At 54.6% G+C, this 15,688-nt stretch overlaps 4 protein-coding genes across 4 annotated transcripts; 3 read left to right on the forward strand and 1 right to left on the reverse strand.

The window, feature by feature from the left end:
- Nucleotides 1-2,819: 2,819 nt before the first annotated feature.
- On the forward strand, nucleotides 2,820-4,348 carry CHGG_03273 (uncharacterized protein; the record flags this gene model as incomplete). Its single annotated transcript, XM_001229788.1, has 2 exons — nucleotides 2,820-3,014; nucleotides 3,065-4,348. The coding sequence occupies 2 exons, from the start codon at nucleotides 2,820-2,822 to the stop codon at nucleotides 4,346-4,348; spliced, it is 1,479 nt and encodes a 492-aa protein (XP_001229789.1).
- Nucleotides 4,349-5,361: 1,013 nt separating this feature from the next.
- CHGG_03274 (uncharacterized protein) lies at nucleotides 5,362-6,488 on the forward strand (the record flags this gene model as incomplete). Its single annotated transcript, XM_001229789.1, has 2 exons — nucleotides 5,362-5,433; nucleotides 5,520-6,488. The coding sequence occupies 2 exons, from the start codon at nucleotides 5,362-5,364 to the stop codon at nucleotides 6,486-6,488; spliced, it is 1,041 nt and encodes a 346-aa protein (XP_001229790.1).
- A 1,327-nt stretch (nucleotides 6,489-7,815) lies between these two features.
- On the reverse strand, nucleotides 7,816-9,401 carry CHGG_03275 (uncharacterized protein; the record flags this gene model as incomplete). The annotated part of the gene is made up of 3 exons (XM_001229790.1): nucleotides 7,816-8,175; nucleotides 8,241-9,031; nucleotides 9,098-9,401. The coding sequence occupies 3 exons, from the start codon at nucleotides 9,399-9,401 to the stop codon at nucleotides 7,816-7,818; spliced, it is 1,455 nt and encodes a 484-aa protein (XP_001229791.1).
- An 882-nt stretch (nucleotides 9,402-10,283) lies between these two features.
- Nucleotides 10,284-11,547, forward strand: CHGG_03276 (uncharacterized protein; the record flags this gene model as incomplete). Its single annotated transcript, XM_001229791.1, has 3 exons — nucleotides 10,284-10,538; nucleotides 10,691-11,151; nucleotides 11,205-11,547. 3 exons carry the CDS (start codon nucleotides 10,284-10,286, stop codon nucleotides 11,545-11,547), a joined length of 1,059 nt encoding a protein of 352 aa, XP_001229792.1.
- Between the last annotated feature and the right edge of the window lie 4,141 nt (nucleotides 11,548-15,688).

Below are 15,688 nucleotides of genomic sequence, written 5' to 3' on the forward strand. Positions count from 1 at the left end.
CACCCTTTTTCTTGGCACAACCTCGTCGAAAGGGATAAGAGTGAGCGAGAGGACCGTAGAAAGAGATGATTTTAGCCCCGAGAGGGGCAAAGTCTTTTGACAGGGGGGTAGGGGGGGTTTTTATTTAGGGGGTTTTTTTTTTTTTTTTTTGGGGGGAGGGGGGGTTTGGGTTTCTGTGGAGCGTTGGAAGGAGAGAGATCGGTGGGGTGTATGTATGCGGCTCCTGATTGATTGCATGGACGGAGGAGAAGTGACTTTACGTGTTCTGCATTAGCCTGTCCGGCCGGATCACGCCCGAGGAAAAGATGGCGCCGGCCGATTTGGCGGTGCCATAGCTTGCGCCGAGGACGGTGAAGATGATGGAACAGGCGCAGCCTAGGGCTCCGAAGAAGGACTGCGGCAGAGGACGGTTAATATTCAGTGCCGGGGGAGTATTTGAGGACCAAGTCAGGGCTGGTTAGGGAGAGACAGACGGCATAGGACGGGCTGGTCGATGTCAGTGGCTGACTACCAAGGCTGGCGGAAGCGATTAGGGGTTATTAGGGGCAATACCATCGATCGAGGTTGACGACGTCCATGGTGGCGGTTGTCTACACTGCTGTGTTCGTCGATGCTGTATGCTGTGTGGCTCGACGTTGTCTTTGCCACGGTTCGCTGGAGGTTGTGAAACAAAGCTGTACGAATAGACTCTACACGTGTTGGAGGGAAGAGCCGAGAGTCCCTGGGGAAACGGAGAAGCAGCAACAACGGGGCAGATACAGAGAATCACTTCTGGACTTACCTACCGTTAGACCATGTTCGGGACCTGGAGACCTAGAGAGGGGTGATGGCCAGATTGGGGTAAGCGAAGGAAAGCTGACGTGTCGCGAGGCTGGCACAAAGTATGGACGTCCAACTACTGAATTGATTCCCCAATCAACGGGTCTCCCTGTCGTTCACCGGCCGTGAATTCAGCCGCACTTACTGTGGTACGTAAGTATTGTCTTGTCGACAAGGCTACTACTGTTACTGGTGAAGCCGTTTCCCAACCTGCGGTTGACAGCTTGGACCGGGATGGTACTTCGGAGGGTCAAATCAACAGCCGTTTAACTAATATAAAGCATAACACATATCTTACCATTCAAGGCAAAGGTCCTTCGGTCTGGGACTGCCCAGAAAGCTCGGGGGAAAAGTAAGGTGAGAATAGAGGGGTAAGGTGGGAGGAACAACTCCTCGCTAACCTCCAGCCCCCCACCACACAATACTTTTTTGGATGAACCATTCTCTTATTCAGCACGGAGCCAATGGGTTGGCCACGCAATGGCCCAGGTACGGTATTAGGCATCCCATTCAACCCTCCGGTTGAAGCAGGCCGTCGGGAGGCGTAAAGGGAAAATGGGTCAAAGAAATCCATTAGATTCCTCAAGTAAGGTATCGAAAGCGGCGACAATCATCGAACGGCCGTCACCAGTGTCACAACTGGGCTTGAGGGTCAAATAAGAGCTCGCTTGAACGAGAGGGTGGGCACCTTAGCTTTACTGCTTCGTATAGGCAAGTACAACCGAATTCATGGTGTTTCCCGTTTGACTGCCGAACGGGAAGCTCCTTCCCGGTTGCCCACTGCCAGTGAAGGCCCAGACACGCAAGCAGTAAATAGACAGCCAATCAAAGGTCGACGGGGTGACCCTGCCAAGACTGCCTGATCGCCGGTATCAGATTGGCATTCGCGCACGTGCCAGGGTTGCGTTTCACCTTTGAGAGTCGTCATCTGAACCATGAACCACCTTGTCCTTCGTCCGATACATACCGGCCTTGACTCGTTCTGTAACTAATGAAATTCAACAGTTTTTGTTGCACTGGTTTTTTTCAACCGCCCTAACAATCCGAGGATGCCGCTGCCAAGAACCCAAAATGGCCAAGTTTTTTCCCAAAATACACAGTCCACTCCTGCTCAACATCTCCTGGGTTACACCAGGATGTCGCATGTGGGCCGCGCGTCATCTCCATTGCACGTCCCCTGAGCGAGATCCCTTACCTCCTTACCAACGAGTGTAGGTCCAGACAAAGTACCGGGTCAGTTATGCAATCAACACGGATGCATCGCTCTCGGAATATAAGCCTTTTGAAACCCAATCCGGTGCTTCTCGGCTCCAAGGAAACCCCAGGCTCAGTCCGGGGCTGCCAAGGAGATACGGCGTCAGTGCTTTGTGCCTCCAAAAACAACTGTCTGGGGAACTCCAACAGAGTCCGTCTCGAACCGAACGCTTTTATGCTCGGGCTTCCCCTGTCCGTGGATCCTGGGGATGGAGACACATGTGGGATCCCACATTCCGGATGCGTCTCAAGCCAAGCCCGGCCCTAGCCCACCCCGAGTCCACTCACTTCTCTCATATCCACTAACAAGCCTCCTAGTCTTCTCCTTTTTCGTCGCCTCATCAGACCCTATTTTTCTAGAGTGACTTTGGTTACTTCGTACATACACAGTAGTTACATACAGTCACATCCGACGCCGTTTTGGCTTCTCTTTTCATTGTCCTTCTCTTTGCTCACCATCGCCTCTCGTCGGTTCCGGAGGGTGGCCTTAACCAGTCTTGCCCAGACCAACCATTCAAGGTCCACCCACGCAGTGTTAATGATGGCATGTGCTGCTCCAAGTGTTGCCTCTGCCTAACCTGCACTGCGCAGCAACTGACCAGAGCCCCGAGCGTTCGCCGCCGGTCACGAGTCTGATCAAACTCTGCAGTCCAAACTGTTGTCTTCTCAATGTTGCAACCTTTTCCAACTTCCGTGTGCTGCCAACATACACGCGTTTTACTGAACTCGAACGACACGCTGAAACAATGAAGCCCGTCTCGCTCTTGGCCATTGCGGCCACACTTATTCAGAGAGTAGCAGTGTATGCTCTATTATTACCACGTAACAATGATGCACCGAGAGTGCTCAGTTTGGAAACTCAACGCCGGACGCCACGGAACCCAGCCCATAGGGACAAGCTCAGGAAACGGGACACTTTGGAGGTCGGCTTGGACAACGAGGTTTGTTTAACCAAAAGAGAGACCTGATACCCACTCACTAACACCGCCAGGAAACCTTGTACTTCATCAATGGCACCATCGGCACGCCCCCAAGGCCAGTGAGGCTGCACATCGACACAGGCAGCAGCGATCTATGGGTCAACACGCCTGCCTCCAAGCTCTGTGCATCAGGAGGCAACCCCTGTGCATACGCCGGCACGTACGAGGCCAACTCGTCCTCGACCTACGAGTACATTGCGAGCAACTTCAACATCTCGTACGTCGACGGCAGCGGTGCAACCGGGGACTACGTCGCCGACACCGTCACCATCGGCAGCCAGAGGCTCAACCGCCTCCAATTCGGCATCGGCTACTCGAGCACCAACGCCCAGGGCATCCTCGGCGTCGGCTATCCGCTCAACGAAGTGCAGGTCAACCGTGCCCGCCTGCAGCCCTACAGCAACCTGCCCGCCCAGCTGGTCGCCGAGGGCGTGATCCAATCCAACGCCTACTCCCTCTGGCTGAACGACCTCGACGCCAACACAGGCAACATCCTCTTCGGCGGCGTCGACACCGACAAATACATTCCCCCCCTCCAATCCCTCCCCATCGAATCCACCACCGGCGTACACGGCGAGTTCATCATAACCCTCACCAACCTCCATCTCGGCAACCGCACCATCGGCCGCAACAGCGAGCTAGCCAACCCGGCCGCCACCGGCGGCGGCAACGGCAACAGCCACAGCAACAACCCGCTCGCCCTCGCGGTGCTCCTCGACACAGGCTCCTCACTCACCTACCTCCCAGACGACCTCGTCTCCGAGCTCTACACCCTCCTCGGCGCCGTGTACAACGCGACCGCCAACGCCGCCTACATCGCCTGCTCGGCGGCGCGCAGCCCGCCCCCCAACGCCACCCACCTGACCTTCACCTTCTCCGCCCCGGCCATCGCCGTGCCCCTCGACGAGCTCGTCCTCGACCTGGTCACCGCCGCCGGCGTCCGCCCCACCTTTGCGGATGGCACCCCGGCCTGTTTGTTTGGCATCGCCCCGGCGGGGGCGGGGACCTACGTGTTGGGGGATACGTTTTTGCGGTCGGCTTATGTGGTCTATGATTTGGAGAATCATGAGATTGCGCTGGCGCCGACGCTGTTTAATAGTACCTCGACGAGGGTGATGGAGATTGGGCGGGGGAAGGGGGCGGTGCCGGGGGTGACGAGGGTCGCGAATCCGGTGAAGGCGACGGCTGGGTTGAGGGGGTGGAATGCTTCGGGGGCGGTGGGGAGGAGGGTGGAGGGGGTGTGGAAGGGGGTGGTGGTTGGGGTGGTGGGGGTTGTGGTTTTGGGGATGCTGTAGTGTGGTTGGTCTGTCGTTTTGAAGTTTTTTTGGGTTTGGGGGGCCTGGATCTAAGTTTCAAGATGGCCTGGGTTGAGTTGGGTTGGGTGCATTGCGTTTGCATTGGTTGGCGTTTCCTGGCTTTATTTCTTGGAGAGGAGCGGATATATTCGGTATCTCAAAACGGGGACAGCGTTGCTGCATGTCGAGAGCCGGGGACATTCGGGCCATACTACAACCTGGAGGGTTTTGCATGTCTGGATTGGTCTTAGATTTGAGGTTTTGACACCTCAACAATGTTTGATCCAAGCTAGAAGTGGAAAGCTATAGTACTAGACAGCTATACAGCAAGTACTTTCCTAGCATCTTGAAAACCTGTCTCCTGTTCAAGGGACTACTCCCTACTTCCTAAACTGGCCTAAACAGCCAACGCATGCGGTGAGAGCGGCTTATTGTCCCAACACCAATCACAACCCCGCACCCCCTCTCCAGCCCGGCTGATCTCACCATGACAGACGTCATGAGCTTATCGGAATTGATGAAACATTTCTGTGACAGGGACAACCGGTCGAGCCGGCGTCTGGCTTCACTGTAGCATTGTGATTTGTGATGAGGCTTGACCAAGGGCGTTTTGGCGGAATTAACGGACTTAGAACGGAAAGAATTTGGCGGATCGGGGTAGTCAAGTGTCCGTTGAAGATTGGGGATCAAAGAAATGGATTCCGTAGGAGCAATGATGGGCCGGTGCCAGGATCTCCGGCTGTGATATGGATACTGGGATCGGGGTGATCAAGTGTCCGTTAAGATCAACATTATGGAATCTGTAGGGTGATATGAGCCCATGGTGAATGCTTCGGGGGTATATATATCGCTCTCTTGGTCTTGACAGGGCGTGTTGCATTTCTCAGCAGCATCCAAGAAGACTTTACTCCCAAACGTACCATCACTAGGTTGCCATCACTGACTTACCATCTCTCAAATCTACCTTCATCACGACCCTTACCACACATCACCAACAACACCAACCAAAAACCATGGCTCAAAAGTACGCCAAAGACGAGCCCGCAGGTTTCACCAACCGCATCGAGCGCATCGCCATCGTCGGCGTAAGCACCCGACCCCCCCTAACAAACCACCCCCCCTAACAAACCACCCCCCCCATCACTAACCCATGCCCCCCCCACCCCAACAGGCAGGCGGCCAACTCGGCGGACACTTCACGACCGCGCTGCTGCGCACCGGGCGGCACACCATTACGGCCCTCACCCGGCGTGGCAGCAAGAACGTGCTCCCGGCGGGCGTGATCGCCGCGCCGGTCGACTACGCCGACGAGGACACCCTCGTGGCGGCGTTGCGCGGGCAGCAGTTCCTCATCATCACGCTGTCGGTGATGGCGCCGCCCGACACCCACGCCGCGCTGGTGCGCGCGGCGGGCAAGGCCGGCGTGCCCTACGTGATGCCGAACGGGTACGGGTCGGATTTTGAGAATGAGGTGTTGATGCGGGATGATCGGTTGGGTGGGGCCGCGGTGAAGGGGTGGTGTGGGGAGATTGAGAAGGTCGGGGCGGCGTGGGTGGCGGTGGTGTGTGGGTTTTGGTATGAGTATAGTTTGGTGTTGGGGCCGGTGTGTCTCGGGCTGGATCATGCGTCGAAGAAGGCGACGTTGTATGATGATGGGGAGGCGAGGGTCAATCTGACGACGTTTGAGCAGTGCGCGCGGGCGGTCGCGGCGCTGTTGAGTTTGAAGGAGCTGCCGGAGGATGAGGGTGATGAGGCGCCGACGGTGAGTCGGTGGAGGAATAAGCCGTTGTATGTGGCGAGCTTCAGGGTTAGTCAGAGGGAGATGTTGGAGAGCTGGAAGAGGGTTACGGGAGAGGAGTGGACGGTGGAGAGCGAGCCGAGCGAGGAGAGGTATCGGAAGGGGGTTGAGATGATGCAGGGTTCGGCGGATCCGATGATGGCGCGTATGGGAGCCGCGTTGGCGACCTTTGCGAGGATCTTTTATCCTGATGGGAGCGGCGACTATGAGAGCTCGAGGGGTTTGGCGAACGGGTTGCTTGGGTTGCCGAAGGAAGACTTGGACGAGCGGACCAAAGTGGCGAAGAAGATGCTGGATGATGGGTATCCCGGCTGGGTGTTCCAGAGGATGCAGAACGCTTAGGGGTGAGGAGGCAGCGTTCCGAACAGTTCAATCAATCCAATCCTGGGTCCCCGATTGGATTGGATTGAAGATTTTGAGGTGCGATTGAACTGAACTGTTCCTCAGATTGAACTGAACTGTTTAGTTCAATCTGCCAAGGCCTCCCCCCCGGAAGCAGCTGATCCGTTCCGCTCAGCCCCCAAAAGGTCTCCCCAACAGTCACACCACTCCCTGGCGTTCCTCCTGCTCTAGCTATCTAGAATCCGCAGCCAATTATTGATACACTGAAGCATACAAAGGGTTTCCTCGTGCGTGCGGTTTCTCTGATGACCCAGGGCCAACTTCGATGCACTAAAACACCTCTCGCATTCTGTTGAACAGGGTGGAATAGATACAACTCAAATGCCATCTTGGAAAGCCGTGGGTCACGATTACGCCACCACCATTGATAAGGGGTCTCTTCTAGTGGCAGAACCGGCTCATTGAGGTAGACACTAACCTCATCAACGGATACGCGATCCGGAGGGTCATAGAAGTCATACCCAAACGCCGGGCGATGTGAAGGTTGTGTCCCGGGACCCGTTTGATGAATCCGGAGCCGGTCGAGGATAATTGTGGTCAAAGAAAACCCGGAACCGGGCTTGAATGTCGGACGACTTAAGCGGATCATCTGTAAAAAAACGCTCGATCCACCGCATCTTACAGTTCGGAAGTAGTATCATTGCCGCCCAATAAGCTGGGGTGGCGTCCATGATCGCCAGATACTTTTCCAGCTTCTCAATGGCAAGTTTGAGACTCTTTTGGATAAAGGCATACCCAGTATCATCAACTTCATCGTCAATTACCTCCCCAAGTTGAACAACGCGCTGTTGAGGGCGTGGCGATGGCGCTGGGTGGGGCTCTGTGGTAGAGGGCCGATATCCAAGTGCTGGGAGGTCAACTTCAAAGTCGTCCAAGTGAGCTGGAGGCCGGATTGTTCGCCCAGACCGCCGTTGACTTGGTAGGCCCAGACCACCGTTGACTTGGGGGTTCAATATCTGGGTCTGGGTCTGACGAAAGCGACTGCATCCGACCGGGATTGACAGAGTTTCCCAGGGCCGGCGACGGTGGCCGTATACCAACCCAGGGACCCCCATGGAAACCGTGATGTTGACTGGCTGTTCTGGCATACTGTTGATAGAGTTCGTTGAGGTTCCTGTGCAGGGTGTAGGCATGTGATACGACGTCCGCAAAGTTTGGTTTCCGGCCCTCAAACTTCTTTGTAATGATTTTGAACGGTTCCAAGATGCAACGGATCTCTTTGAGCACCACCCACTCTGAAGGCGTAAGCTGGTCATCGCTCGTGATATTATCTGGATCCTTTCTTGGTCACGATGTTGACGAAATAATCCAGAGGATCACGTAACATGATTGCCCGGTCGATCATGTGGTAGACTGAATGCCATCGAGTCTCATTGTCCGAACGCAACTGCAGCTTTGCAATGTCCTTGTCCATTAGAATAGCGCCGAATTCTTGCTGTTCTTCCTCTGTCAACTTGCTCTTAGCGATATCCGAAAACAGATCCCGGCGTTGAGGACTGCGGCGAATGTGATGAACCAGGAAGTGGAGCTTTCCAATAGGGCCAGACTTGCGCCATTCCTGAAGAAGCCTTCCCTCTTCCGCTGCGTTGTGGTGTGCCAGGGATTCCGGTGCCAGGGACTTGATGAGCTTCTTGTTGGTTGCTTGAAGGAAGGCTTAGCAACAAGGTTCAATATGTGCCCGAAACAACGGACCCGGACCTTGCATTTGAGGGCGATGGCTTGCGCAGGGGAAAGCGTTGGATTGAGGTGTAAAAGGACCTTTGTCATTGCCGTATCGTTGTTATCTGCATCGTCGGTTTGGAAATATCCAAGGCAGGGCTGTAGGTCAAACGTCTTGATGACGTCTAGAACACCAGGTGCAATGTTCTCGCCAGCATGAGTCCCCGTAATCCGTGACAGAGTCAGGAGGTGTGTTTGATAATTTCCAGAGCTCTCAAAGTAATGAACAACGACTGCGAGTAGCGCAAGGCCATGAGAGGAGGTCCACAGATCGAAAGAGAGATGTTTCTGATGTGGAGAAGCCTTGAGCTTAATCTTGATTGAATCAAGAAGATCGTGATACATACTTGTGAGCCAGCTTCTTGTTGTATCCCCCCCTTTTGGAAGAAGGGCGTCAGTTAATGGAGCGTTGAAGAGCTGTAGTATTTGACGGTAATACTTGTTTTCCACCGCGGCGAACGGAATGTTTGCCGTAGCCATCCAACAAACAAGGAGGTAACGAAAGCGCTCCCCTTGGGTTCTTGGAACCACGGCCGTCGACTTTTTGTTCTTGTTGCGGCTCAACATCTCGCTAATACTGTGGTTGGTTGCAGCTCGTTTTCTTGATGTTGTAGCTTGGGGGTCGTTCGAATTCGAGTGAGGTTTATCGTCAAAAATACGGTGTTGTTCTTCGAGATGACTTCGTGCGGCCGAAGTCGATTGAGCGTTGAACGTTGCACTACATCGCTTGCAGACGAAATGGAAGCTTTTCGCCTTCATCTTGACTGTATAAATAATCGGTTATTATAACGATAAGCGTTGAGGGCGCTGTTGTGAGAAATAAAACTAACCAGTTGGATCGACGACAAGGGCAACGCAAAAGCCGTATTTCCACACCCAAGAGCGCCTGTCTTGCCGCTTATCTAGCCAGTTTTCAGGTACGTACTTGAGGCCCTTCTTGCAGGTCACAACAGGCCATTGCTCGGGGACGATTGACGCTGGAGGGTCCTCCCCAAGCGCCTCGATCTGCTGAACTAGGGAAAGCGCATGGCCAAGCCTCGAAAAGGTGCTGTTTTCGGTGGTGACGACAGGCCCGGTGACGACGGCGGCATTCGTCGGGGATGTGGCAGTAGAGCTCGTGTCTGAGGTAGCCATTGGGCGGTAGGGTTGGACCTGGTCGAAGGGCGGTTGATGATGGCAAGTTCAATCCAACAGCGATTGACCCTGTTTGAACAACGAGACTGTTAGTTATCGATAACGTTCGGTACCTCACTATCAGAATAACGGCAAGTATTGTCGCTTATAACCCTAACCCTGTAAGTTCAATCGAGCTCAGTTCAATCCTGGAGCTGGATCTGGATTGCACTGAGGCCCAAAATGGCCGGATTGGATTGGATTGGATTGATTGGATTGAACTACTGAACTGAAAAAATTGAACTGTTCGGAGCGCTGTGAGGAGGTAGGTATGTACAGAGGTAGTAGACAGCTATAATTATGGGTGTTCCATCTAGCAGTATCCTAGAAAAAATACAAGCCAACATGACTCACATCGATATGTGTCGTGGAGCTGGCCCAAAGTAAATGACACCTAACCGTGGGACTCCCCCATTGTTCCTCCTCCAACATGCAAGTTCGAGGCGGCGCAAGGCAACGCTGAGGTCACCATGGCTAGGTAGCGTTGGTGGTGCGGTCAAAATAAGCCATCAGCGGACGACATGCGCACTGCCGTCCTGCCATCCAGTGCCTTGCTGGTGTGCTTCATGTGCTTAATTCAGCGGCTCAGATCGTGAACTGCGAGCAAATCAAGTCCGTTGTGCCCGTTCAAGGCTCTCAAACAGGCGTCCCACAATTAGTCAGCCGTGATGACTAACGGCGCTTGTGACCTCGCGCCTGAACAGGACCACGTCTGCCTGGGAGCTCCCCACCAAGCATTTAAAGTCAACCCCACATGGCTTGACCGATTTGTCAACCACATCGCCAAGCTTTCTCAACAACCTTTGGTCAAAAATAAAATCAACAAAAATCACAAACATCAAGATGGTTTATGGGAAGAAGACTACCACCATCTCCGCGGCTAATAGCCAGCAGGATAAGGAGTATGTCTTCCCCAAGGGCCCGGAGGATACCGTCTCAGCATTGCGTTGGTCGCCTGTGTCAAACCACTTGGCGGCCGCAAGCTGGGATGGTAAAGTCTACATCTATGATGCGACCAACACGACCTCAAGCGACACCATCAAGGGCGTCGCCGCCATTCCCGTTGGCTCCCCCGTCCTCGACTGCGATTTCAACAAGGTAAGTCCGACATGAATCTAATCCCACAGCTCCCGATCGATCGAGGAGGATGTTTCAAATCTGGCGAACGAACAAATACGAACGGTTCCAATAGGCAAGTTTGAACTCACTAATGCAGCGTCGCACCGGCATCAGAACTAACTCCATCTCAGGACGGAACCATCGCCGTTGGCGCGTCGGCAGACAAGAAGCTTCATCTCATGGACCTCAACTCGAGCCAGACCATGACGCTAGAAGCCCACACCTCACCCGTTCGCACCGTCCGCTTCGTCAACGTCCCCTCCGCCAACGCCCCCATCATCGCTTCGGGTTCCTGGGACAGGACGGTGCGTTACTGGGACATGCGCCAGCCACAGCCCATTGGCGCGCTGGAACTGCCCGAGCGCGTCTACGCCATGGATACCGGCGGCTCTGTGCTTGCCATTGGCACCGCCGAAAACCATCTACACCTCGTTAATCTCCACGACAACCCGCTTAAACTATGGAAGTCTATCGCATCCCCCATTCCTCATCAGACCACCGCCGTCTCAGTCACCCCCGACGGCACCCGCTGGGCGATCGGTACTATTGCGGGGCGTGCAGCTGCTCAAGTCGTCGACGAGAAGGATCTAAGGTATGTTCTCTCTCATACTACCCCCAATCTACTTCGGTAACTAACTTTGCTAGTCTCGCAAACCTGTCGTTTAAGTGCCATCGCGAGGCCGTCCCCAACAAGAGAAACGCGACGGACAGCTACGCCGTCAACGACGTGGCCTGGTCGCCAGGCCACAAGGACGTGTTCGCCACGGCCGGGTCCGATGGCACCTTCTCCATCTGGGACGTGCTTAACCGCAACCGCCTGCGCTCGTTTCCCAAGGTCTCGAGCCCGGTCACGGCGGTCAGCTTTACTCGCGATGGCATGGGCATGGCCTATGCCATGGGATACGACTGGGCCAAGGGCTACCAGCACCACAAGGCTGGGGCCGAAACGAAGATTGTCATGCACCGTTTTGCGACGGCGCTGAAGTAGGGGGAGTCGTCAGGAAGAAGACGACTTAATTGGTAACTGTATTTTTTTGTGGAGGATCATGAACTCAAGGAGCAAACTAGTGGGAACCTGACCTGGCCGGGAGGTCAAAGGTCAAGAGCATAAATTGCTCCACGGGGGATATCGAGGACATGTATCGGAGGAGGGGTCACACGTTGGGCATCTCATGGTTCTTCTCACTTGAGAGAGCCGAAAGCATTGGCTTGGTGATATCATTATTGTCGTTTCCGGAAGGAGGAAGATGTGCTTGGTGGGGTCTGAGAGCGTATCGTCATGTGAGCATGGATTTCTGGTGAATAAGTCTGATACCGGGCATGGGGGAGGTGGTGATTCTGTTGCCGTCTGGATATGGCGTTTTGTCGGTATTACGGGTATCGTCCAAATATCGCATGGTTCCCACTCCTCTTTGAAGCCTGATGTGACTCGTACTAACGTTTCTTGCCACGAACACCATGTCATGTTCCCTCCCCCGTTTTCTAATCTCCATTATCCGTTGGCCGTCTTTGTCAACTCTATATTCTTAAAGGTCCTGCTGGTTTAATTCGTCTCGGAAATTGGGGAAATGGCTCTTACCCAAATCGTGATGAAGACCTTTTCTCGAGTTGCGGGCTGCCACAAGTTCAGCGGTGACTCACAACGCCTGCTCATGGCGACATCGGCCAGCTTCATGCTGCGGGAAGAGTGCGCACTCCACCCTCCGTCCCACTCAGCCAGCTTGTTCGAGCAGCAAATTTCAGGATGGGAAACCACGGGGCTCCTGCGCGAAGAAGTGTTGTTAGGGGGGGAAGAGATAAAAGGAAGAAAAAGGTTCCTGGCCCTGCGGTATTGCAATCATGACGCCTTTGCGCCCATTACCACGTCATGATCCTTTCCGTGCTTCGAGATGGCATCACGGTCGTTGTATCGCAGTATTGAAGTTTCACAGATGATTCCGATGCAATGGTGCAACAGAACGTCGCGGGATCACGCCGGGTGGCTGGACGCAAATTAAGGGCCGTATGGCAGACGACCACAAGCAAGTTTTGGTCCTCCCCGGCGCTACCTATGTCTCGGTCTGACATCTTTTCATCCAAAGGAAATGAAAGGGAAAGAGGGAGGGAACGGCTCGTTTGCCTCATGACCGCGGCGAAAGGGGTGGAGAAACCACGGCTAACAATTGATATTATCACTGCGAGGACGGCTGACTTGCTGTACCGCCCACAGGAGGAAAACCTAGGGCCCGATGAGAAGTCTGAGGACGCCCCTTGGCTGCTATGAGGGTCATGATCCAAGTCCCAGACTGACCTTCGATGGTTCTGGCAAGGATTAAGGCCAACGATTGATGGGAACTAAGAACTCGGCGAGCCTCACAAAGCCTGTTCGGTTGCGTGATGCCGGAGTGAGGGAACTTAAGAAGACGCCTGCCCGTAATTGTGACGAGAAAGGCAAACCCGGCCGACCTTTCGGGTGGTGTAGCCTCGTCGGTATTTCCATTTTTACCTGCTCTTTTCCGGGTGCCGCAGTTTGTTGCCATTTTCTGAAACGGCGCTGCACTCCGGGCAGCCAACTGATCAACCAACTTGACAATACCATGCATGATGAGGCGTGCGCGGCTTACAGCAACAAAAAGCCCAACCCGGGGGCACGTTGGGCCAGGGGCGCAAACGTCCCATAACGGTGCGGCGTTTGTCAAGCATAGGACGACGAAGCTCCGGACACCGGCAACGTCTTAGACTGGCGGGCTGTGCAACGTTTGACTTGGAACCCTCCTTAGAGACGTGATAGGCCTGGGGCAAGAATCACCCCCAAAGGTAGGTAAGAGCGTGGCACAAGGGCGAGCTGCGCTTGCTTCCTGAAACTGGTAAACATATTAGCGGACAGAATCGGTGGCATCGGGCAGGTGTCACGACGCGGGAGGCGACTTGGTCTACTCCGAGCTCAGCCCCCTCCGGTATCCGGAGAGGGATGCTGGGATGAAGTAGGGAGGAAAAGAGGACTCGAGACAATGTGTGTGTTGATCCGCTCAGACTTCTCGGCCCTTCGTGGCAACCGAGATGAAAGGCATTCCTTCATTCTAGTGGTGAGTGTGCAACTCCTCTCGGGGAGAGAGCATTTCATCCCTTGCCTCGAGGTGGACACAAATCAAGAAGTCGCCCGAGCACAGCACATGCAAAGCAGCACTAAGTTCCGTGACCCTCCGGATTGCCCATGCCAGTGATAGGATAGATCGCCAGAGTAGGTTGAGGGGGAGCACAAGCTACGGCGCTACCATAACATTGCGTTATCTGACGCTAGATTCTGTCTCCTATTTGGATCGATTCCTCGCACTTACACGCGAGTTGGAGGACCCCGTACCCCCCCGAAACGGCCTTTGTGTGTGTCTTTTTATGCCAGATAGGATACACGCTAGGTCTTTTCTGTTTTCTAGTGAGACACCAGGCATGAGGAATACAAGACAGGATCCATTCCACCCAACCAGATACAAGAGCGGCGCGAAGCCCCTTGAGTTGAGCCCAGGGAGTCGACCCGTCCTTGGCCCCAAAGTTTGCGCAACACCAGGGAGGCCGACTCAAAGTGTAAGTTCGAAAATGTATGTACGTGTTTGCACATAGGATCACCCTGGCTTTTTTGCATTCCTACAAATACATACACTCGAACCACGCTTCGACTTGTTGTTCCTCTTAGTTTCCCTCGTCGCTTTGTTTGAGTTCCCGAATTGGCTCCCGCCCCCAAACATCATCGATCGGAACGCCCCAAGAAGCGAAGTGCGGCGTTCGTTTGCGAGAGTGTTGGTGGCCCTTAAAAAGCCCAAACCTGGTCAATAATATGGATGCCCCGTCACCGCTAACAAACAATTGCAGGCGAGCGGCGGCACAGCACGAATTTGGGCGTGCATTCCCTGGCGTCGGTGCCTCTCGGATCATCGTTCGCTTGCCCTTCATCGCGGCCAAGAGCCCACTTAGGCGGTTTGAGGTTCAACACAGCCAACGCCCAACGACATAACGGCAAAGTCAGCCAACCAACAGACCACCTTCAGCTCGATTTAGTCTCCACAGGCCGACTCGAGGAGGTAACCGAGTGCGCTTGCGCTTCCCAACGGTCGGATCTGAGCACGGTGCGATCTGCTCTGCCGCATGTTTCCTGCACGAAATCGACAAGAAACAGCGGAAACGAGTTCCCGCTGGTTTCAGGTGCACAGCCATCAGGAAGCCGACCGGGCGGTCCCACGGATTTGAGAAAAGGGACGGCACGAACAAAGAAAAAAAAAAAACGACAACGGCCGATTGACGTTGCTGTTGCACCAGCTGGTGTCACCGAGCAGCACCGAGCAGCCCGGCTTTTTCTTTCTTTCTTTTCTTTTCTTTTTCTCCCCCGATTTTCAGGCGGTCCCCGCACGCAAGCAACAAGCAGCCCCACCCAGCCAGCCGAGCCAAGATCAGCCAGCGCCCTCGAACGAGTCTCGCCCAGACATTTTTGTCATCTCGAGTCCAGCGCAGCCCCAGTGCCCGCATCCCACATTCCTCCAAGCTCCGTTGCTAGGAATCTCAAACCCCATCTTCTAACAGCAATTCCTCCATCAAAATCCCGTCATTGAGGCCGATTGATTGCTCGGTCAACGGACAATCATCCAACACCGACGGTCCTAATCGCAATCCGACTTTCAGATCCTGCACGGAATTGCCCTGCGCCGCCGTGCCCTGCGAAGCTGCACTCGATCGAGTTGACCCAGTCCTGCGAACGCCGCATCTGGGCCCGGCCTTCCAAGATCCCCTAAAAAAAGGCCACCCACCGACTTGAGACGACTCCCCATCCCCCACAAACCTCCCTCTTTGGGGTTGCTGGATCCGCCAACCGACGTTGTCCTGGATCTTAAACATCGACCCCGGTCCCACCGACTTAAAAGGTAAGGTCCAGGTAACAACCTGACCTCGGCCTCCACCTCTCCTTCCCCTTGTCGTGTGCTCGTCCAGACTCGACGCGGCGCATTTCAGCCAATCCCACCCCCGGTTTCGATAACAGGAGGCCCCTCCTTGTCGTTGCGACCCCCAGAAAGCAAGCTCGCAAGCAGCACAGCGGGACAACCTCCACTCGCGAGGTTGGTGGGACAGCGAAAACCGTCGCTCCAAGGTAAGCTCACTCTTCC

Source organism: Chaetomium globosum, genomic scaffold, assembly GCF_000143365.1.
Source record: "Chaetomium globosum CBS 148.51 scaffold_2 genomic scaffold, whole genome shotgun sequence".
NCBI lineage: Eukaryota > Fungi > Ascomycota > Sordariomycetes > Sordariales > Chaetomiaceae > Chaetomium > Chaetomium globosum.